This window comes from Nomascus leucogenys, chromosome 22a (assembly GCF_006542625.1).
Source record: "Nomascus leucogenys isolate Asia chromosome 22a, Asia_NLE_v1, whole genome shotgun sequence".
NCBI lineage: Eukaryota > Metazoa > Chordata > Mammalia > Primates > Hylobatidae > Nomascus > Nomascus leucogenys.
Window position 1 is genome coordinate 216,490 of NC_044402.1, and position 22,659 is coordinate 239,148.

At 44.1% G+C, this 22,659-nt stretch overlaps 2 gene segments (V, D, J or C); both read left to right on the forward strand.

Moving 5' to 3' along the window:
* The window catches only part of LOC100586598, a 30,275-nt gene extending 26,512 nt beyond the window's left edge, over positions 1 to 3,763 (forward strand). The window contains 1 exon segment of the V gene segment in view: positions 3,751 to 3,763. Within this exon segment, the coding sequence occupies position 3,751 (1 nt within the window).
* Positions 3,764 to 18,080: 14,317 nt separating this feature from the next.
* Positions 18,081 to 22,659, forward strand: part of LOC100582477 — a 106,771-nt gene continuing 102,192 nt past the window's right edge. The window contains 3 exon segments of the C gene segment in view: positions 18,081 to 18,126; positions 18,230 to 18,592; positions 19,533 to 19,583. Of these exon segments, the coding sequence occupies positions 18,081 to 18,126; positions 18,230 to 18,592; positions 19,533 to 19,583 (460 nt within the window).

The window sequence follows — 22,659 nt, forward strand, 5'->3', positions numbered from 1 at the left end:
ATCGATAGAAAGTATTGTCCAGCCAAGTATACCCAAAGATGGATCGTTACCCATGGAGAAAAACATTTAACTTGAGTTCTAGGTTCTTACAGTGTTAAAGGTGTAAAATTGATTATTTAAAAATGAGGCTATTTTTCTTTTTCTATTGAGTTGTAAAAGTCTCTTTTACATTTGGACATTAAAACTTTTTCAGATATATGGCATATTATCCAAATCTGTAAGCTGTAGTTATTTTGTTGCTTTGCAGAATCTTTTTTATAATCTATTCCCACTTGTTCAATTCTGCTTTTTTTTTTGTAGGTGATTTGAATGTAAAATCCAGAAAAAGATTGCTAATTTTTTGAGGGTTGGGAGTTTTACAATTACAGGTATTACATTTAAATATTTAAAGCATTTAGAGTGAATTTTTGTGTTTATTCTAATCTAAAATTCTTAATTCTTTTCATGGAAAAATCCAGTTTTCATAACACCCTCTTTGGAAGACACTATAATTTAGCCATGTTATATGGATGGTTCTCATGCTGAAAATCAGTTCGTCATCAATATGTGGGTTTATATCTAAGCTCTCTATATGCATTTATGCCAAAAGTTTCTATATTTTTAATAAATGTTGAGGCCTGGAAGTGAAATGCCTAAAGCTTTATTCTTGCCTTGTTGCAGATATTAGACCAAAATATTCTAACCTTTTACTATTGAATATAACAATAGCTGTGGCTTTTCTTAATGGCTTTTATTATGTTCAAGTTGTTTTCTTGTCTTCCTACTTTGTTCATAGTTTTTATGATAAAACTATGATTTTTTTTCAAATTCTCTTTCTGTGTCTGATGAAATGTTACTGAGATATTTTTCATTTAGTTTTTTAATGTGGTGTACCAAATTGATTTGAGGATGTTGAATCAACTGTGCATCTCAGGAAGAAATTTGGGTTGGTCATGGTGTATGGTCTTCTAAAAAACTGTAGAGTTTATTTTACTATCTTTGGGGATTAATTTATGTCTACCAATGATATTGGTCTGTAGTTTTCTTTTATTGTGGTGCCTTTGTCTATTACTGGTAATACTATAATGGTGGCCTCATAGAAAGAGTTTAGAGGGTATCTGGCAGACTGCCTTTAAAATGGATTTTATCAGTGGAGAAATGGTGACAGCTTTTTCTTCAGTTTCTGTTGGGAAGAATTTTATGTTGTTTAAAAGATATTTAGAATGACTTAACCTGGTTTATGAGCTTTCATTATATTCCTTTCTTCCATTCTTTTTGAAAAACTGCCTACCTTTCCTATTTATTTTTAGGTTTGTTTTTAGACTTGTGCAATACATTTTGAGGTGAAATTTGGTGGAATTTTTTCTAATTAGAAAAAATAAATCATTTAATTGACTATTTTATTCAGGTTGATTTGTTTAATATTTGCTAAAGGCCAGTTCTTTAAGCTATGACACATAATAAATCCCAAACGGCAGTACCTCATTGTTTACTTGGCTTTTGTACTTATATTTTTCAGAGGAAGAATCACTACTGTAAATTGTAAATAGCCAATACATTATTGTATGCAAATCTGTGACTATTTACATTGTCATCTCTGAAAAACAGATAAAGTTTATTTACTATATATATATATATATATATATAAAGAGTTTGGAAGGTGGACTCCTCACCAATTTTTGAAAGAGTTACAGAAGGGCCGGTATTACTTCTTTAAATGTTAAGGTTCGTTTTATGATGTAACATATAACCTATCATGGAGAATGTTCAATGTGTGCTTGAGAAGGATGTGTATTACGTGACTCTTGGTTGGAAGGTTCTGTAAATATCATTCAGATAAATTCGTTCAATAGTGTTGTTCAAGTTCAGAGGCACATTAAGAATTTTCTTTCTGGATTTGCTATACATTATGGTCAAGAGATATTAAGGTCTTCTCTTATTTTTGTATTGTTTTCTATTTCTTTATGTCTCTTACAGTTTGCTTAATGCAGCTATATTTGTATTTGTGCACACGTGTAAAAACAAAAATCATAATTGCTAAATGAGTTTTATGGCACAGTCACATTATAAGTAATATTTTTCCAAATGCTACCTTTGCCACTAAACTCCTCCTGGAGTCTGACATCTGTTCCGGGCGCTGCCTTCTTCTCAGACGTCCCACACTGGAGCTTGCTGTAGGTGAGGAGGCATGAAAACAGGGCACTCCCTCTCCTGGTGAAAACAAGCCCAGATCTGACCCTGTAGCTCTGGGAGAAGAGCCACAGCCCTGGGATTCCCAGGGGTTTCCATTTGGTAATCAGGACTGAACACAGAGGACTCACTATGGGGTGTGAGCTAAGCTGAATTTTTCTTGTGGGTATTTTAAAAGGTGACTCATAGAGAACTAGAGTGAGTGAGAGTGAGTGGATATGAGTGAGAGACAGTGGATATGTTTGGCAGTTTCTGACCAGGATGTGTGTGTATTTTCAAGTGTTGTGTGAGGTGCAGCTGATAGAGTCCATTGAGGGCCTGAGATAACCTGGGAAGTTCTGAGACTCGCCTGTGTAGCCTCCAGATTCGCCTTCAGTAGCTTCTGAATGAGCCGAGTTCACCAGTCTCCAGGCAAGGGGCTGGAGTGAGTAATAGGCATAAAAGATGATGGAAGTCAAGATACACAATGCAGACTCTGTGAAGGGCGGATTCTCCATCTCCAAAGACAATGCTAAGAACTCTCTGTATCTGCAAATGAACAGTCAGAGAGCTAAGAACATGGCTGTGTAGGGCTGTACATAAGGTCCCAAGTGAGGAAACATCTGTGTGAGTCCAGACACAAAATTTCCTGCAAAAAGAAGAAAGGAGTCTGGGCCGAAGGGGTCACTCAGCACTCACAAAACAGGCGCAGCCCCAGGGCAGGTGCAGATTGAGGGAGGGTAAGGGCTGCTTTCCTTCAGGGTCTGTGGTTTCCTCTGCTTCTAACATTTCCCCTCTGAGCCTCTTTGCATTTATGTTTTGTGCCCACCATGAGGTCCCTGGATTAGAAAACTAATTTAAAAGAGGAAATATTCTTATATGTCCCAAAAACAGATGCAAGTATTGGAGGCATAAAGATGCACAGGAGCTGGGTGAGTCTGTAGGCACTGCCACCCCACAATGCCAGACTCACCACTAGTGCTGGAGAAGGGTGGGAGTTTGATGGAGCTTCCCTAATGACCCTGTGGTCTAAGCTAAGTCCAGCAAGGCCATTGGTGCCTCGCTGAGCACAGCTGTCCATCAGGGATCTCCCATGTGTCCCATCAGCAGCCATGCCTCAGTATCTTCACTGTGCACCCTGGGAGGAGCTCCCAGGATGGGCATCTTTGGCACACACAGGTGCTGGGTGTTAGAGTGCAGTGCAGCAGCTGGCCACCTGGTCTATTGGGCTCCTGGATATTGGAGGGATGGGAGGTGCACTCTCAGGGCCGGCATGCTGTTTGTTAATTTTTATATAAAAACCATGATATAATTCATTTTCTCAGATGACATAGATAATTAATAACACAGTCTGCAAACAATTGTAATTTTCAACTTTACCCCAACTTCATTGTTTCTTAATTCTGTGCAGGATCCAGACATGGTGTTGCCCTTCTCATGAGAAACTGTTCGATCGAAACTGAAACCAGTTGTTTCTCCTGTTCTTTCACTTCTCTCCATGTGCAGAGATCTTGATTAGAGCAAGTTTGGTGCTTTCCACACACTCACCCTCACCTCCCCAGATAAAGAGCAGAAATTGTCCTTAATCTGAGTCTGAGGGAGGTGCTGTTCCTGCACCACTCAGGGCCTGCAGAGACCCCCAGGTGCAGCTTCGCTGAGTCAGGCGTTCCACTTCCTGTGACTGCTGCTCAGGTCTAATTGTGGGCTCAGAATTAGGACAGTCTTTAGGTTATGACAGGTCAATCCTATTCTAAAAATCATCGTTATCACACACAGTGATAATAATTCAATGTTCATTTTTCTAACAGCAGTTTCTCTTTTTTATTTGGTTGCAAGTTTGAGAAAAAGAACGTGTGATAATACTTTTTAATCTAACCTCGAAATCTACTGAATTGTTCTAGGAGACTCACAAATTGGACAAAGTGAGCTCTTTATTCTCATAAAAAATGCATGTATTTGGGAATTTCACCGTGTTGTCCAGAACTTGTTAACGTCAACAACTATGTTTCTCAGCACACTTCTGGCTTGAGGCATCCTCACAGACCCTCTCCCTCACCTCCACTGTCTCTGGATTCCCCATCATAACCAGTGCTTCCTGCTAGAATTGTATCTGCTTGCCCCTAGAAGATGGACAGGAGTGGATCAGGTGCATGGGTTGTGAAGGGAGCACAAATTACAACCACTTCTCAAGAGTCCATATCTATATCCAAGAAACAGTTCTTACAGCTGAGCTCTGTGCCCAGTGAACACACAACTACGCATTTTTAAGCAAAAGACACAATGAGGGGTATTCATTGTGAGCCTAGACACAAACCTCTCTGCAGGGGTGCATAGGACCAGCAGGGGGCACTCGGGGCAGCATGGGGGCTTAGGATGATTGTTGGAGGTCGGGATGAGCAGGATCAAGGCTCAGCATCGCGGCAGGTGCAACAGGGCAGAAAAGGGGCTGTAGATGTGGGTTGTTTTCACCATCATATTTCACCACCAGACACCCTCCACTACATCTCACCTAATGTGTCTGAGTGTTTATATGATTAGAAAATGGCATTTATGTAAATACTAATATATACCCATATGGAGGTGCATCCAGTTGTCCTCTCCATCTTATGTGGACCTTGTCCATCAAGCACTGAGTCCCTGTATTTACTTGAGTACCTCATACATTATGGTCAAAACATGTAGGGTCTCTTTTTGTCATGGTCTCTCCTCCTCACTTCTCTCTCTGTCACACAAAAACACATGAACTGACACACACAGAGCTTCTCAACTTTAATTATCTGTTGTATTGAAGCAAACTGATTAATGTGCAGCTTTCCCGCTATGCCTCCCATTTATGTCGTGGTGAAAATAAGAACCATGTGTTTCTCAGCTGGGCACTTCTCTAAGTTAAGTAGCAGCTTTGTTTATTATAACCAGAGAGCAAAAGTAATCCAAGTGTTAGTCAGCAGCTTAACTGGTCAAAAAGTTGTGGAAAATTCATTTACTGGAATAATACCCACTGCTACAATCAAGTACTGCTGGATACACTCAACACCATGCTTAAAATAACAAGTACCTGAATAAGTAAAATAAGTCCAACAAATAAAAGTGCATACATATAATTCCACTTCTATAATTTCTATAAAGTAAAAATGAACTGAAAGTTACATAAAAAGGTCTGTAGTTGACTGGGGACATGGTACAAGAAGAGAAAGTATAGAAAGGAGAAACTACAGGAGAGCAAAAGGAAATTTCTAGGGTAATTGATTTTTTCTCTGTTAGTAAAAGTGAGGATTATGTCAATATTTGTAAAATTGTCCACTTTATGTAAAGATTCTTATTTGCTAATTTCACCTCATTAAAATATTGCAAATTTTAAAATGTCTAATTTGGTAGAAAAGGTAGTAGAGAGAGATGAATAAAATACATAAAAATCAGAGAGTCCTGAATACACACATGAATGGACCCTGGGTCTTACTGTACTTTTAGGGAGACACTAGAATACAAAAACATAATGGCAGGATTTCAGTACATGAAAGGAGCTTCTTGAACCCCAGGAGGCACGTCCAACTGTGTCTTGGAGTTAGCTCAGGGAGCAGGCATGTCCTTTGGAAGGAGCCATGACACCAAGCTCCCAGCATCCATTGTAGCTGACCCCATGCCAATGCCAAGAGATCTCGATTAAAATTTTCTGTGGATGTTGAGTCTGATTATGCCACACACTCACACCAAGTGAGTATGGAAAGGATAGTTACCTGCATCCTTAAGGTGTCTGCTGAGAGCAGGGCACGTCTCTCATTAAGGTCCAAAGTGGCTTGATAGAGCAGGGAACGAGACTGGCTCAGGGTTGTTATCATGGTTTGGTGGGGAGCAGGGGAGAGCATCCTACTTGCAGGAAGGGTTTTGTGGGGCTTCAAGGTCAAATTGGCATCAAATGAGGACGCTCCTTTGATTTCTAACTAGATTTACCTTGTATGCTTAAAAAAAGAGATGATGGAGGAAAGAGCCTTAAGTTATCAGCAGTCAGGCCTAAACATAGAGTCTGATGACTTACTCTAAATAGCAAGTATACAAATGAGTAAGAAAAGAGACAAGACTCCAATATGGGTGGACAACAGCCAGGTCTGCAGAAAATGAGAAGACTGTTTATAAGCAAAGAATAATGAGTAGGAGGAGGATATGGAGGAGGATTCTGGTCCAATGTCTTGTGTGGAAGCTTTTCATGATTTGAGATCATCAGCTTATTCTGAAGGTCTTAGGTCACCTGTCTTCTTCAAAATATCAGAAGTGCCAGAGGATATGTGAGGATGAGCAGTTGAACTTCCTCTATTTGAGTACCTTTACAATTGTGTGAAATTCTTAATTAATTAATTTTTTTTTGAGATGGAGTCTCACTCTGTTGTGCAGGTTGGACTGCAGTGGTGTGATCATAGCTTAGAGTGATTTTAACTTCCTGGCTAATAGAATCCTCCCACCTTAACCTCCTGACTAGCAAGTAGCTAGGTTTCCAGGGCGCTTCATCTACACTTGGCTGGTTCTTTTTATTCTTCTCCTTTTTTTTAGGTGGAGTTTCCCTCTTCTTGCCCAGACTGGAGTGCAATGGTGCCATCTCAGCTCACTGCAATCTCTCCCTCCTAGGTTCAGGTGATTCTCCTACCTCAGGCATGTGACACCATGCCCCACTAATTTTGTATTTTTAGTAGAGATGACGTTTCTCCATGTTGGTCAGGCTGGTCTCAAACTCCCTACCTCAGGTGATCCTTCAACCTCAGCCTTCCAAAGTGCTGGGATTACAGGCGTGAGGCACCGCACCTGTCCTATTCATTTTTATTCATATATTCCTTCAGCAGCCACTATGTCTTCCCACTGATTTCTTCAGTTTCCTCTTCACTGCCTTTTCCTTTTGAATAAGGCTGTTACTCCTGAGGGAAGATGGGAGGTGGGCCTGGACAGGGATTTGGTGCATTCCTGTCTCCCCTCCCAGCTCTTATTGGTTTTTCCGGTGTCTGTAGAACAGTGGTTTTGGTGGCTTTACCTCTGCAGATAATTTCTCTTGCAATGTAGTGGTGATGGGGAGGTGTGTCTGGATGCATTTCAGCTGTAGTTGCTGTTTTGCTTTCCCAGACGGCACCATCCCAAGGGGTAGAGGGTGGAGCATTTTGTGATGTGTCCCCAGTACTGAAGAAAAAGGCTTCAATAGCAGGAGGAATTCCTCAACTGTATACACTCTGAGAATTTAAACAATAACTTCTCTATCACACTCAAATTTAAACCATCCAATGAATATGTCTACTTTAATCATGTGTTAACTTAAATGACATTTGGCAGCCTCTGTCCCAGAAAAGATTATCATCTGCTCCTGTTTATTTCCCTGCAAGTCTTTATGTCTCTTCAGATTTCAGATATATTGTTTGTCCTATAACATCAAAAATTTGATGTATATGTGCTAATTTGCAGATCAGTAAGTTTAGTAGTTTTTGTATAACATACATATTTTTATGGGATGCCTACATATTTTTATGGGATGCCTACATCTCCCAGCTGAGAAGCACCTCTATGTGTAATACTAAGAAACTAGAAATGATACAAATATCAAGAAGATGTATAGATAAACAGTAATGGCATGCTAATTTAATGTAATAACATCCATCAATAGAATCAATACATTGTTGATGCTCAACATGTTTGCATCATAAGTAGTTATGATGTGCGAGAAGCCACACGAATAAAACACATACTATATAATTCCTGTATAATAAATTCTTGAAACTCAAAACTAAAGTATTAAATGTGAAGGACTGACTCAGAATATGGTGGGGGAAGAAAATAATTGGGAAGGAGGAATTGTAGAGGAACACAAGGAAACTTTCAAGTGTAATTTGTTTATTCATTATTTGGATGGCTTTTGGGGATGCACAGGTGAGCACGAGTGGAATTACGGTCTGTTTTGTTTATGTTTTTGTTTTTTTCTGAAGAGATGTGGTCCTACCCTGTGACCCAGGCTGGAGTGTAGTGGTGGGATCATAGTTCAATGTAGCCTCCAACTTCTGGTCTCCAACAATCCTCCCGCATCTGCCATCTAAGTAGCTGAAACTACCGTTGTGTGCCACCAGGCTTGGCTTGAGTACTTATTAAACCACACACTTTTTGCAATATTTAATGTATAGTAATAATGTCTCAGTAAGACTATTACAAATCAATGAATGAATAATTTGTTCAGTATAGATTCATGGAAAAATAGACACTAACATGATGAATGTCTAACATTTATGAAAATACAACTGCATGAAATGTGCCTCTCTTTACATTCATTACGTAAACACAATAGTGCATACACATCACACTGTGCTTTCATTACAGGAAGAAAGTTCTGAAAATATCACTGGGGTGAACCACACTGTGCTGGGCTTGGTTCAGGGAGCAGTCAGGCCCAGTGATGTGACCTTCAACCACAGAATCCCCCCCCCCAAAAAAGAGGCTGCTCATCAGAAAAAAAGAGTCCCCATCAGTTCCCGGACTCGACATGGGCCTGGACCGTATCAGTGCATCTGGAGCTCCCTGGTGGCTTTAGTGATTCCTTGCTTGCTGTGCTGAGGTCTCACTGTATATTATGTTGGGTTTTCTAAGGCTGTTTTGCTATTGTAAGATCCACTCCCTGGGACAGAGCGATTCCCTCTAAACCTGATGGAGGTTCTGAACTACAAATAACATTAAGTGAATCCTGGTGTGTCTGAACTCACGTGATTGTTACATTAAGCTGATGTTCCAATCTGTTTCCTCACCTGGGAAAAGAGGAGCCAGGACATAGTGAGTTGAGGCCCCAGGAAGAGAACTGAGTTCTCAGAGGGCACAGCCAGCGTCCTCCTCCCAGGGTGAGCCCGAAAGACTGGGGCCTGCCTCATCCCTTTTCACCTCTCCATACAGAGGCACCACCCACATGCAAATCTCACTTAGGCACCCACAGGAAACCACCACACATTTCCTTAAATTCAGGGTCCAGCTCACATGGGAAATGCTTTCTGAGAGTCCTGGACCTCCTGCACAAGAACATGAAACACCTGTGGTTCTTCCTCCTCCTGGTGGCAGCTCCCAGATGTGAGTGTCTCAAGGCTGCAGACATGAAGATATGGGAGGTGCCTCTGATCCCAGGGCTCACTGTGGGTCTCTCTGTTCAGAAAAACTAGGAAGCAACTATAAATTGAATACTAACAGCAATAAAAATTATCAAATGATCAATTCACAAACCATTACAGGTGAACTCCAGACATGATGCTAAGTGAGAGAAGCCAGTCTCAAATATCAAAGGGATACAGCTGTGAGCACCACGGTCATCCTCAGGTGTCAGTGGTTTGGGCTGGGCTCTCTCTGTCTCTTTCCTGACCAGATCCAGATGTTGAGCTCCACCTCTTGCAGATGGAAAATCCTATTTTCAACCACGCACTGAGGCACTGAGGTTTGAATTGCTTCACAGACTGAAGGAAACAAACATGGGCTCCTTTGAACAGTGTCCAGCATTTGTTTCAACCACAAGAGAACGTCCCTCAGCTCTCCCGTGTCCTTGGTTCTCTCCTGCAAGCCAGCAGCCCTGCAGTGTAGCCTGAATCTCCCATGCATCCACCCATCTCCTTCCAAGGGCCTTCCACCACACCCTGCACTGTTTTTGAGAGAGCTGGCAGGCTTTCAATTTTTCCACATTCTGTTGTTACTGAAGTTAGGATGTTTAGGACTAATTCAGGATCATATTTTATGACTGAATTCCAGCGCCCCCTCTCTCCTGGGACAGAGCTCCTAAACAAGGTTCTGCATGTGGAGACAAAGTTGAGCTGTTTTATTCCTCAGCCTAGGAGCTGAGCGCTCAGTGGAGGGTCGGGCAGGAGCTTCCCACCTTCTCAGCACTTCGATTATGGTGGGGCGGAACCTGTGCCATAGGACAGAGCTGGAAACCACGGACTGAATGTTCCTACTGGCACTGTACCCAGGGCAGAGCCTCCATCCATGAGTGGGGCTCCATGGAAGAAGTGAGCCTCTGGCTCTCAGTAATTCTTGTCCAGACTGAGCCTCAGCATCATGTGCTGTGTGCAGGGTCAGAGGGCCAATGTCCTGGGCCCTGGGGAAGAGTTTCCTCTGGTGGGAGCTGGTAGAAGGTGTCCTGTCTTCTTGGCTGCATCTGTCTGCAGTGGAGTTTACGTCATGCTGAGCTGGGATGTGGAAGGAAGGAAGAGCATCTTAGATCAAATACGATGACTGGCCTTACTGAGTTTTCTAGAGTTTCCTGAATAAATGTTTCTTCACTTGCTGTATGCTGTTAGAGTCTTTCCAAACCCTGTAATTTCCCAAAATAATTTTCACTGGTCTCATGAGGGCCTGGATTCATGGAGCCCCTCATGCTGTCAAAGAGAAACAGAACTGTGTTTTTTCACTTTTTAGCGAACATCTATGGATTATAAAATAATGGGTTGGCTTTTCTTCCAACGCTTTACAGATACCATCAATTTTCCTCTTGCTTGTGAGGTTTTAACCGGAAGAATGCTGTCATCATCTTTCCTGTTCTTTTGGAAGGAATGCCCCCTCTACTCACCTCCACTTGTCTGTATGTATTTCTATTTGTCTTTGGTTTTCAGCAGTTTTAATAAGATTTACTTAAATGTGTGTGGGGGGAGCAGGGGGTGTTATTCTGCTGTTCTGGGTTCTCTGAGATGCATGGATTCACCATTTACTCTGTCTCCATTTTGGGGAACAGAATTAGAAAAAAAGTCAGTGTGAGCCCAGAAACAAGCCTCCCTGAAGTGGGCACAGGACCACCTGGGGGCGCTCAGGACCCACTGAGCACAAGAGCCGGCCTCAGGGCAGGTGCAGATGGGGGTTAAGGTCTGGTTTCCTGTCAGCCCTGTGGCTTCCTCTCCATGAAACAGTTTCCTCTGTGGCACGTCTCTGGATTCCTTATTCTGCTCTTCCTGTGAAGTCTCTGAAGAAGAAACATTTGTCGTAACAAGAGAAAAACTTTCTCACACGCACCAAAGGCAGAGTCACCCACAGTCACTTACTCCTGTTTCTGAACGTCAGTAAGGTATCAATGCTTCTGAAGGTAATCAGCTAAATCTGTAAAAGATGCTGTGTTAACTCAACATGGCAGCCCAGCTCAAGAGAACTCCAAAGGCCAGCCAGCAGCAGCCAGGATAAAGTGGGTGCTGGGCACTGGGGCAGAGGGAGTTCGCATCCAGTGCAAGAGAAGAAACGCCCTCTGGTGGGCACTGTCAGGACTCCAAGGCCACAGTTCCAATTGCAGGTGATGCCAGGCAGAGGAAGAGAGACCCCACCAATGGTTAGTGTGGATGTCGAGTCCGATGGTGCCACACTCACACTCCAGGTGAATATGAAAACATTTACGAGCTCTGTTTTTGAGGTGTCTGCTGGGAGTAGCACAGGCCTCTCAAGAAATTACAAACTGGAATTTCCTCAGTAGAGCAGGAAAGGAGGCTGGCTCAGGGCTTTATAATGATTTGGTGGTGGGGTCAGCGGGGGCATTTCTACTCAGGAGAAGGAGCTTGTGTGATTTAAACCTCACACTGGCATCACATGAGGGAGCTTCCACGATTTCTTACTAGATTTACCACATGCAGGGGACAAGGAGGAGGAAGAATAAACCTTAATTCATCAGCATCAAGGCACCAAAAATAGGACCTGACACTTTATTCTCCCTAGCAGCTTAAGAAAATGAGTGAAAAAGAGAGATAAGGGTCCACTATGTGTGAAAAGCAAACAAGTCTAAAGACAATAAAAATTTTTATTACGGTAAGCACATAATAAAAAGAAAGAGAAGAAGGAATGAGACAGGCGGGGGTGCCTAATCAATGTCCTGGGTGGGGCCTTTTCATTATCCACAGTGATCAGTTTATTCTGAAGGTCTCAGGTCAGCTTCCTGCTTCAAAATATCACAGGCCCTTAAAGGGTATATAAAAATCCTTATAGGATATCCACAGTTTGTGATACTTTACTAAAGTAGTCTAATAATTAGATGAAGTTCTGAATTTAATATTCAGTTTTATTAAATATTTAAAAATACCACAATCTATAAATTAGGAAACCGAGACTATATTTTTATCAAGGGTTACAGCCATCCATATGCTGGAAAGCATAGTTTTGGTAAAGATGAGAGACAGTCACTCCCAAGAAGAAGGGGTTGGGCAGAAGCTTTATGCTGAACTGTTTGGCTAAACAGACATAATCAACAGGTTACAGGAGGGGCTACTGATGTTCATGGAGGTGGTGCTGACACATGCATACTGAACACACATGCATTTAACATGTGACCCCTGTTCAATTGCCAGTGGTGACTTAGCATTTAAATTCGTTACAGTCAGGCCCTATGTGCCAATAGTAGAAGCAGAGACACAAAGGCACTTAGGGCGCAGCCTCTGTAAATGGCCAGAGCCAGGCCATGGTCAGCGGTCTCGGATCAGGAGAAAGTTCCTGATATCAATCTAGTGTTCAATCAAAGCTGGGGTTATGGCTTGTGGAACAGGCGGTCAGTTCATCAGGGGATGGGCTGCAATTGTCTTCATAGTGCTTGTCTCAGTGCCGGTGCTTACTGAGCCACTAGAGAAAAAGGAATAATCTATTGGCAGTTAAAACATAGTTTATCTTTTAAGTGTAAAAGTAAGTGGCAGAATCCTTGCCTGCCAAGACCTTAGGTCTTGTTTATAATTTGACATCTTACTGCCACTGTTCTGTCAGTCTTATAGTCTCTATTTTAACATGAGTGTTGGCCATTGCTGCGTCTAAACCACAAAGGGGAGTAGGTATAATGAGGCGTGTCTGATCTCTTATTTAGTCATGGTTGGAAACAGTTTTCAGATTTTTAGGGGGTTCCCTAGGCCAAGAGATGGACTATTTAATCAGTTGTGGGTTTTACGGATTTATTTTTAGGTTACAGTTTATAAATATGAACCCAACTATTGACTTTCTGCAATTTCACTGCGATGCTGTGGTTAAAAGTACCCGGTAAAATTCCTTCCAAAGTGGTTCAAGAGCAATATTCTACCCTGATGTTTCTTACAATAGATATAATTCCCTGCTTTAATGTTATTATAGGCTATTGAAAAGATGTAGGGAAATGATGGTTTAATCTGTTGATGAATAGTGTGGGTAAAATGCAGTCATCACTTTCAATACTTTGTCATGCATGCATGTAATAGGACAGAGGTGAGCATTGTGGATAAATCTCTAAATGTATGGGCCTTCCAGCTACCAAATAATAGGCTGATAACTGATGTCTCCCTGAGGGTGTTAACTATAAGGCTCTCTTGCTAGGGAGAGAACATTTGGCCAAGGAAGTTCAAGATTTTCTTAAGGTTTGGACAATTTTAGTTTAAGGATGACAATTTTCTTCAACATTTTCAGAAGATTGTGGATGGCACGGATGCCGTGTTGTATACATAATGCTAATGCCTTCCATATTTAGATAATATTATAAACTCCTGACTGATAAGACTGCTTACTTGGTGTGATGACCCACTACAATATGTATACTTTTAGTTTGTATGCTATTTCATTTTCCTTTAAGTTTTTACTTTCTAAGTTATATTAGTCAGGTCTCTAAAACGTAGGAGTGCATCTAAAATTTGTTATTTTGTTGTGCATTTTTACATGTTCCAGAAGATGTGAGAAATTTCTTTGTGTGAAGAGCATCCCAAAGTCAGGCACTCCTCTAGAACATGTGTTTAATCCTTGTCTTTGGCTTATTGATGAGCTCTGTTGACTGCAATAACTTCTGCCATCTGGGCTGACTTTACATCACATAGAGGAACAAAATTCTGAATGAAAGTTTGCACTACTCAATTGAGTGCATAACCTTGTTTCATTACTGATGTATAATGCATCAGAGATGATATTAGATCAAGGATTTCAATGGGAATCTAATCTAAAAGATGTAAACAAGTTTTCATAATTTAGATAAAATTACTCTGAGTGCACTGCTAGTATTCAGCCATGTCTCCTGTCTATCACACTGAATCCACAATAACTTTGACCTAAAAGTTAGCATTTGTTCTAATGTTCAGAATTTTTTTTTTTATTGTAATGTCTCTAGATGATTATGTGTGGCTATGTTGGCCAAGAGTGAAGGAAAGCTATTTTAACTGAATGAAAATGAGAGAAAGCACAACCTAATGTAATGGAAGTCAGGACATGAGTGTCTCCAGACTTTTGTGTTTCAAGAGTTCATGCACCCGGGGATTTCTTTTCTTAATTGTACACAGAGCAACACCCAAAATGTTCATTTCTTCTCCCATTGACTCTTATCATCTGTTTCTATGTCAGTTAGCTTTGAATTTTTGACCCCAGCTGCATCCAAGTAGCTGCAAATAAGCATGATTTCATTTTTTATAGCTGCATAGTATTCCACTGTGTATAAGAACCATGTTTTCTTTATCCAGTCTATAACGGATGGACATTTAGGTTGATTCCATGTCTATGGTACTGTGAATTGCACAGTGATACACACGTGAGTGGATGTGTTTTTTTGTTACAATAATTTGTTTTCTTTTGGGCATATACCCAGTAATGAGATTGCTGAGGGGAATTGTAGGTCTGTTTTAAGTTATTTGAGAAATCTCTAGATTGATTTCCACAGTGCTTTGGCCAAGTTACATTTTTACCAAACGTATGTAAGTGGCACTTTTCTCTATAGCCTTGCCTGCATCTGTTAATTTTTGATCTTTTAGTGATAGCAATTCTGACATGTGTTAGATAGTATCTCGTTTGGTTTTGATTTGCACTTATCTGATGATTGAGGATGCTGAGCATTTTTGTATGTTAGTTGGCCACTTCTACATCTGTATTTGAGAAGTTTCTGTGCATGTCCCTTCCCCATTTTTAATGGGGTTATTTGATTTATGCTGCTGATTTAAGTTCCGCATAGATTACTGCCTTGCACACACGGAGAAAGCCGGTATTCAAAACTAAATAGAAAAACATAATCACTTGTAGGTAAAGACATACTGAATTTGGAATGGCCGTGTGTTGCCAGTTGGTATTGAAATGGGACAGCAACTTTGGAAAATGGTCTTCACAGAAAACCTCATACACAAGTGTACCTAGTGTCACCACTTACAGTAGTCAAATGGAGAACACAACTCAAGTGCCCATCGACTGCCACAGAAATAAAGATGCTGCAGTGTGTCTGTGTGTCTGTAACCCACAGGGATGAAGATGTCATGGTGTGTCTGTGTGTCTGTAACCCACAGGGATGAAGATGTCATGGTGTGTCTGTGTGTCTGTAACCCACAGGGATGAAGACGCTGTGGTGTGTCTGTGTGTCTGTAACCCACAGGGATGAAGATGTCATGGTGTGTCTGTGTGTCCGTAACCCACAGGGATGAAGATGTCATGGTGTGTCTGTGTGTCTGTAACCCACAGGGATGAAGATGTCATGGTGTGTCTGTGTGTCTGTAACCCACAGGGATGAAGACGCTGTGGTGTGTCTGTGTGCCTGTAACCCACAGGGATGAAGATGCCACGATGTGTCTGTGTGTCCGTAACCCACAGGGATGAAGACACTGCGGTGTGTCTGTAACGCAGCTTTAAAGAGGAGTGAAGCACTGACATAGGCTGCAACTTGGATGAGCCTTGAAAACATTGGGTGAGTGAACTGAGGGAGACACGGAAGTCCACATCCCTAATTATCCCATTGACATGAAGCATGCAGAGCAGGAAAATCCCAGATCACAGGAGGTCAGGGGAAGGCAAACAGAGAGTGACCACTTCATGGAGGTGAGGTTTCCTTTTCTGTGATGAAAATGTTCCCAAACCAAATAGTGGAAATGGTTGCACAGCATTGTGAATGTGTAAAGTATCACTGACCCATACATTTACCAAGGGCTGAAATGGTAAGTTTTATGTTATGTGTATCTCAACACAATAAAAATGAGTGGCACATTTTGTTTAGCGTATCAACGACAATAACAGTTCGGTTTAAATGCTGGATTCCTCATCACAACCAGTGCTTCCTGATGGAGCTGGATTCAGGGGAGGGACTGGAGTGGGTCGGGTGCACAGGTCATGAAGGGAGCAAAAATTCCAACCCACTCCTCAAGAGTCCAGTCACCACCTCCAGATCTATGTCCAAAAAACAGCTTTTCCTATGGCTGAGCTACGTAAGCAACAAGCACATAACCATGTTTTTTGTTGTTGTTGTGTTTTGTTTTGTTTTGTTTTTAGACAGAGTCTCACTGTGTCACCCAGGCTGGAGTGCAGTGGTGCGATCTTGGCTCACTGCAATCTCTGCCTCCTGAGTTCAAGTGATTCTCCTGCCTCAGCCTCCCAAGTAGCTGAGACTACAGGCACTCATCACCACGCCCAGCTAATATTTGTATTTTTAGTAGAGATGGGGTTTCACTATGTTGGCCAGGCTGTTCTTGAACTCCTGACCTCTTGATCCGCCTGCCTTGGCCTCCCAAAGTGCTGGGATTACAGGCGTGAGCCACCGCACTAGGCCACAACCATGTATGTTTAAGCAAAAGACACAGTGAGGGGACATCAGTGTGAGCCCGGACACAAACCTTCCTATGGGGGTTCACAGGACAGCAGGGGGTGCTGAGGACAGAGGCGGGCACTCAGGAACCAGCAGGGAAACCCAGGGGGCACTTGGCACTGCATGGGGACTCAGGACCATTGTGGGTTCAGTGGTCAGGCAGGCTCAAGGCTCAGCATTAGGGTAGGTGCAGCAGGCAGGGAAAGGTCCTGGAGACAGGGTTTAGTGTCACCTTCTCATTGCGCCACTGGACACCCTCCACTACATCTATTCTAATGTGTATAAGTGTTTATGAGTTTAGAAAATAACACTGATATTATAAATCTATAGCCATATGTGGGTGCATCAAGTTACCCTCTTCAACCTGTGTGGACCCTGTTCATTAGGAATAAGTCCCTGCATTTGAGGACCTTATAAATTAATAATTGTGTAGAATCACTTTCTTTTTCAGTCTCATTTCCTCCCTCTTTCTTTCTCTCACACACACTGACAAACACGCTGGGTGCTATAACTTTAATTACCTGACGTATTACAAACGTTGATTCAGTTGGAACTTAACCAGTTTAGCTGTTGTTCATATTGTTACTTAAAAAAATCCCTAACTGACTTCTACCTGGTAAGAGGAGGGAAGGTGTAGGAAGGTGAAATTGCAGAAGAAAAAGAAAATTGTGAAACGGATTGATTTGTTTTCTCTATGATTGGTGATTGGGTTAATATTTTTCTAACGGTGAACATATCATGTGAAGATTATTTGTCAATATTATCTCATTAAAATGATTACAAATAAAAGTGTATAATTTGGTAAAAAAAAAATGAAGAGAAAAATAAAAATAACACAAGAAAAGTCATGAACTCCTGAATCCACACGTGAGTTAACCCTCAGTTTTTCTATATTACTTAGAAAAACACTAAGATACAGCCAAATAATATTATGATATCTTTACAAGAAGAGGGTTTTGTAAACCTCACTGGGAATTTCTAGCTCTGTCCTAGAGTTAATTTAGGGAGCAGTCAGATCCAGCCGTGAGAAACATGGGCCAGACAGTGAGACTGGCTCTTACCAGATGTGAGCTCTTAGACATGTCACATGGCCCTTCCGTGCTTGGGGGTTTACCTTCACATCTGTAAATGAAGGAAACTTTGACTCCCACAGAACATGCTTCATGTGCATCTATAAGTAGAAATGCTAATGAGAATTAATTATTTATGAAGTATAATCACTCACATCCACGCTGCAACACAGCCTACTCTGAGGCATCCCTTCTAGAACTTGCTATATAGTAGAAGACATGCAAATAGGGCCCTCCCTCTGCTGATGAAAACCAGCCCAGCCCTGACCCTGCAGCTCTGGGAGAGGAGCCCCAGCCCTGAGATTCCCAGGTGCTTCTATTCGGTGATCAGCACTGAACACAGAGGACTCGCCATGGAGTTTGGGCTGAGCTGGGTTTTCCTTGTTGCTATTTTAAAAGGTGATTCATGGAGAACTAGATAGATTGAGTGTGAGTGGACATGAGTGAGATAAACAGTGGATTTGAGTGGCAGTTTCTGACAATGATGTCTCTGTGTTTGCAGGTGTCCAGTGTGAGGTGCAGCTGGTGGAGTCTGGGGGAGGATTGGTCCAGCCTGGGGGGTCCCTGAGACTCTCCTGTGCAGCCTCTGGATTCAAATTTGATGCTTATGTCATGAACTGGGTCCGCCAAGGTGTAGGGAAAGGTCTAGAGTGGGTCTCTAATATCAATTGGAATGGTGGTGGCACAGCCTACGCAGACTCCGTGAAGGGCCGATTCACCATCTACAGAGACAACGCCAAGAATTCCCTGTATCTTCAAATGAGCAGTCTGAGAGCCGAGGACACGGCCATCTATTACTGTACAAGAGTGGGATCTACGATATTATCAAATTGGTACTTCGATCTCTGGGGCCCTGGCACCCTGGTCACCGTCTCCTCAGGTGAGTCCCCTGCAGTCCCTCCCAGTCTTCTCTGTCCAGGCACCAGGTCAGGTCTCCGGCCTCTGCGGCCGGTCTACATCTGGCCTGAGGCCACACCAGCTGCCATCCCTGGGGTCTCTGTCGTGGACTGCACGCCAGAGCCCTGCTGTCACTTAGTCCTGGGGCCACTTGGAGTCCCCAAGGAGAGGCGGGAGGCAGGGACCCTGCTGGGCTTCGCCCCGTCAGGGACCCTCCACAAGTGGCAAGGAGGCCGAAGCCAGGGACGGGAAGAGGTTGTGGGCAGAGCCGGGGCAGGGGCTGGGCGCTGGCCATTCATGTGCCGGGGACCAGGCCCACATTTTAGTGTGGATGGAAGTTTTTGCATCTCTGGGTCCAGGACGTCCTGGCCACCGTCTCCCTCGGAAGTTCACCCCTCCCTGCCTGGGTCTCAGCCCGGGGGTCTGTGTGGCTGGGGAGAGGGACGCCGGCTGCCTCTGCTCTGTGCTTGGGCCATGTGACCCATTCGGGTGTCCTGCACGGGCACGGATTTGTGTCTGGGCAGGTAGAGGGACTGTGTCCCTGTGTGATGCTTTTGATCTCTGGGGCCAAGGAACCCTGGTCACCATCTCTTCAGGTTAGATGGCTGTCTTTTTGCCTCCTTTCTCTGGGCCCGGTGTCCTCTGTCCTGGAGCTGGGAGATAATGTCCAGGGGTTCCTTGGTCTGCGCTGGGCCATGTGGGGCCCCCGGGGCTCCTTCTGGGGCTGTTTGGGGCCACGTTCAGCAGAAGGCCTTGCTTTGGGAATTGGGACTCTGCCTCTGCTCCTGGGGCAAAGGGTGGGCAGAGTCGTGCTTGTGCTGGGGACAGAATGACCTTGGGACACGGGCCTGGCTGGGACAGTCGGAGAGTCAGGTTTTTGTGCACCCCTTAACGGGGCCTCCCACACTGTGACTATTTTGACTACTGGGGCCAGGGAACCCTGGTCACCGTCTCCTCAGGTGAGTCCTCACAACCTCTCTCCTGCTTTAACTCTGAAGGGTTTTGATGCATTTTTGGGGGGAAATAAGTGTGCCTGGGTCCCCTGCCAAGAAAGTCCCGGAGCAGCCTGGGGGGCTCAGGAGGACGCCCGGAGGCAACAGCGGCCACTCAGACACGGGGCAGGGGCTCCAGACGCTCCCTCCTCCTGAGCCCAACAGCACTGGCCTCTCTGTGGTCAGGGCCACCCTGGGCCTCTGGGGTCCCATGCCCAACAACCCCCGGGCTCAGTCTGAGAGGGTCCCAGGGACTTAGCGGGGTGCCAGTTCTTGCCTGGGGTCCTGGCATTGTTGTAACAATTTGACAACTGGTTCGACTCAAGGGGCCAGGGAGCCCTGGTCACCGTCTCCCCGGGTGAGTCCTCACCACCCCCTCTCTGAGTGCACTTAGGGAGACTCGGCTTGCTGGGGTCTCAGGGTCAGAGTCCGGGAGGCATTTTGGAGGTCAGGAAGGAAAGCCGGGGACAGCGACCCTCCGAATGGGAACCCAGCCTGTCCTCCCCAAGTCCGGCCACAGATGTCGGCAGCTGGGGGGCTCCTTTGGCTGGTCTGGGGTGACCACTGTCCGCTTCACCTGGAGCATTCTCAGGGGCTGTCGTGATGATTGTGTGGCGGGACTCTGTCCCGCTCCAAGGCACCCGCTCTCTGGGACGGGTGCCCCCGGGGTTTTTGGACTCCTGGGGGTGACTTAGCAGCCGTCTGCTTGCAGTTGGACTTCCCAGGCCGCCAGTGGTGTGGGGTACGTGGTGGGAGGCCAGCAGAGGGTTCCATGAGAAGGGCAGGACAGGGCCACGGACAGTCAGCTTCCACGTGACGCCTGGAGACAGAAGGTCTCCGGGTGGCTGGGTTTTTGTGGGGCGAGGATGGACATTCTGCCATTGTGATTACTACGGTATGGAATACTGGGGCCAAGGGACCACGGTCACCGTCTCCTCAGGTAAGAATGGCCACTCTAGGGCCGTTGTTTTCTGCTATTGCCTGTGGGTTTTCTGAGGATTGCAGGTTGGTCCTCGGGACATGTTCCAAGGGGACCTGGGCGGACTGGCCAGGAGAGGACGGGCACTGGGGTGCCTTGGGGATCTGGGAGTCTCTGTGGATTTTCCGATGCCTTTGGAAAATGGGACTCAGGCTGGGTGCGTCTGATGGAGTAACTGAGCCTGGGGGCTTGGGGAGCCACATTTGGACGAGATGCCAGAACGGACCAGGGGTCTTAGTGATGGCGGAGGAATGTGTCTCAGGAGCGGTGTCTGTAGGACTGCAAGATCGCTGCACAGACAGCGAATTGTGAAATAGTTTCTTTAGAATTATGAGGTGCGCTGTGTGTCAACCTGCATCTTAAATTCTTTATTGGCTGGAAAGAGAACTGTCAGAGTGGCTGAATCCAGCCAGGAGGGACGCGTAGCCTTGGTCTTGATGAGAGCAGGGTTGGCGGCAGGGGTAGCCCAGAAACGGTGGCTGCCGTCCTGACAGGGGCTTAGGGAGGCCCCGGGAGCTCAGTGCCTTGAAGTTGGTTTCCAAGAGAAAAGGATTGTTCATCTTAAGAGGCGTGCTTACTAAATGTTAAAAGACAGGATATGTTTGAAGTGGCTTCTGAGAAAAATGGTTAAGAAAATTATGACTTAAAAATGTGAGAGATTTTCAAGTATATTAATTTTTTTAACTGTTCAAGTATTTGAAATTCTTATCATTTGATTAACACCCATGAGTGATATGTCTCTGGAATTGAGGCCAAAGCAAGTTCAGCTAAGAAATACTGTCACAGTGCTGTCGGCCCCGATGCAGGACTGAGTTTTGACCATCATAAATCAAGTTTATTTTTTTAATTAATTGAGCAAAGCTGGAAGCGGATGATGAATTACAGTCGAGATGGCTGCATGGGGGTCTCTGGCACCCACAGCAGGTGGCAGGAAGCAGGTCACCGCAAGAGTCTATTTTAGGAAGCAAAAAAACATAATTGGTAAATTTATCACTTCTGGTTGTGGAGAGGTGGTTTTGCCCAGGCCCAGATCTGAAAGTGCTCTACTGAGCAAAACAACACCTGGAAGATTTGCGTTTCTAAAATAAGGCGAGGCTGACCGAAACTGGAAAGGCTCTTCTTTTAACTATCTAAATTTCATTTCCAATCTTAGCTTATCAACTGCTAGTTTGTGCAAACAGCATATCAACTTCATTTTTAAAGTAAGATGTTTAAGAAATTAAACAGTCTCAGGGAGAGTTTATGACTGTATTCAAAAAGTTTTTTAAATAAGCTTGTTATCCCTTCATATGATAATTAATCAAATACTTTTTCAATACCTCAGAGCATTATTTTCATAATGACTGTGTTCACAGTCTTTTTAGGTTAACTCGTTTTCTCTTTGTGATTAAGGAGAAACACTTTGATATTCTGATAGAGTGGACTTCATTTTAGTATTTTTCAAGACCACTTTTCAACTACTCACTTTAGGATAAGTTTTAGATAAAATGTGCATCATTATCCTGAATTATTTCAGTTAAGCATGTTAGTTGGTGGCATAAGAGAAAACTCAGTCAGATAGTGCTGAAGACAGGACTGTGAGACACCTTAGAAGGACAGGTTCTGCTCGGAATCACTGATTCAGCGTCAGCAGGACTGGCCTAGCAGAGGCTCTGGGAGGGTGGCTGCCAGGCCCGGCCTGGGCTTTGGGTCTCCCCGGACTACCCAGAGCTGGGATGCGTGGCTTCTGCCACCGGGCTGACTGGCTGCTCAGGACACAGCCCTTGTTAATGGACTTGGAGGAATGATTCCACGCCAAAGCCTTGCAAGGCTCGCGGTGACCAGGCACCCGACATGGTAAGAGACAGGCAGCCGCCGCTGCTGCATTCGCTTCTCTTCAAACTTTGTATTTGATGTCTTATTTCCACTAGAAGGGGAATTGGTCTTAATTGCTTGATGAAGAGCAGGAGACTCATTTATGTGAGTCTTTTGAGTAACCATTGTCTGGGTCACTCCCATTTAACTTTCCCTAAAGCCCATTTCAAGGAGAGATCGCACGAGCTGCTCCACAACCTCTGAATGGGG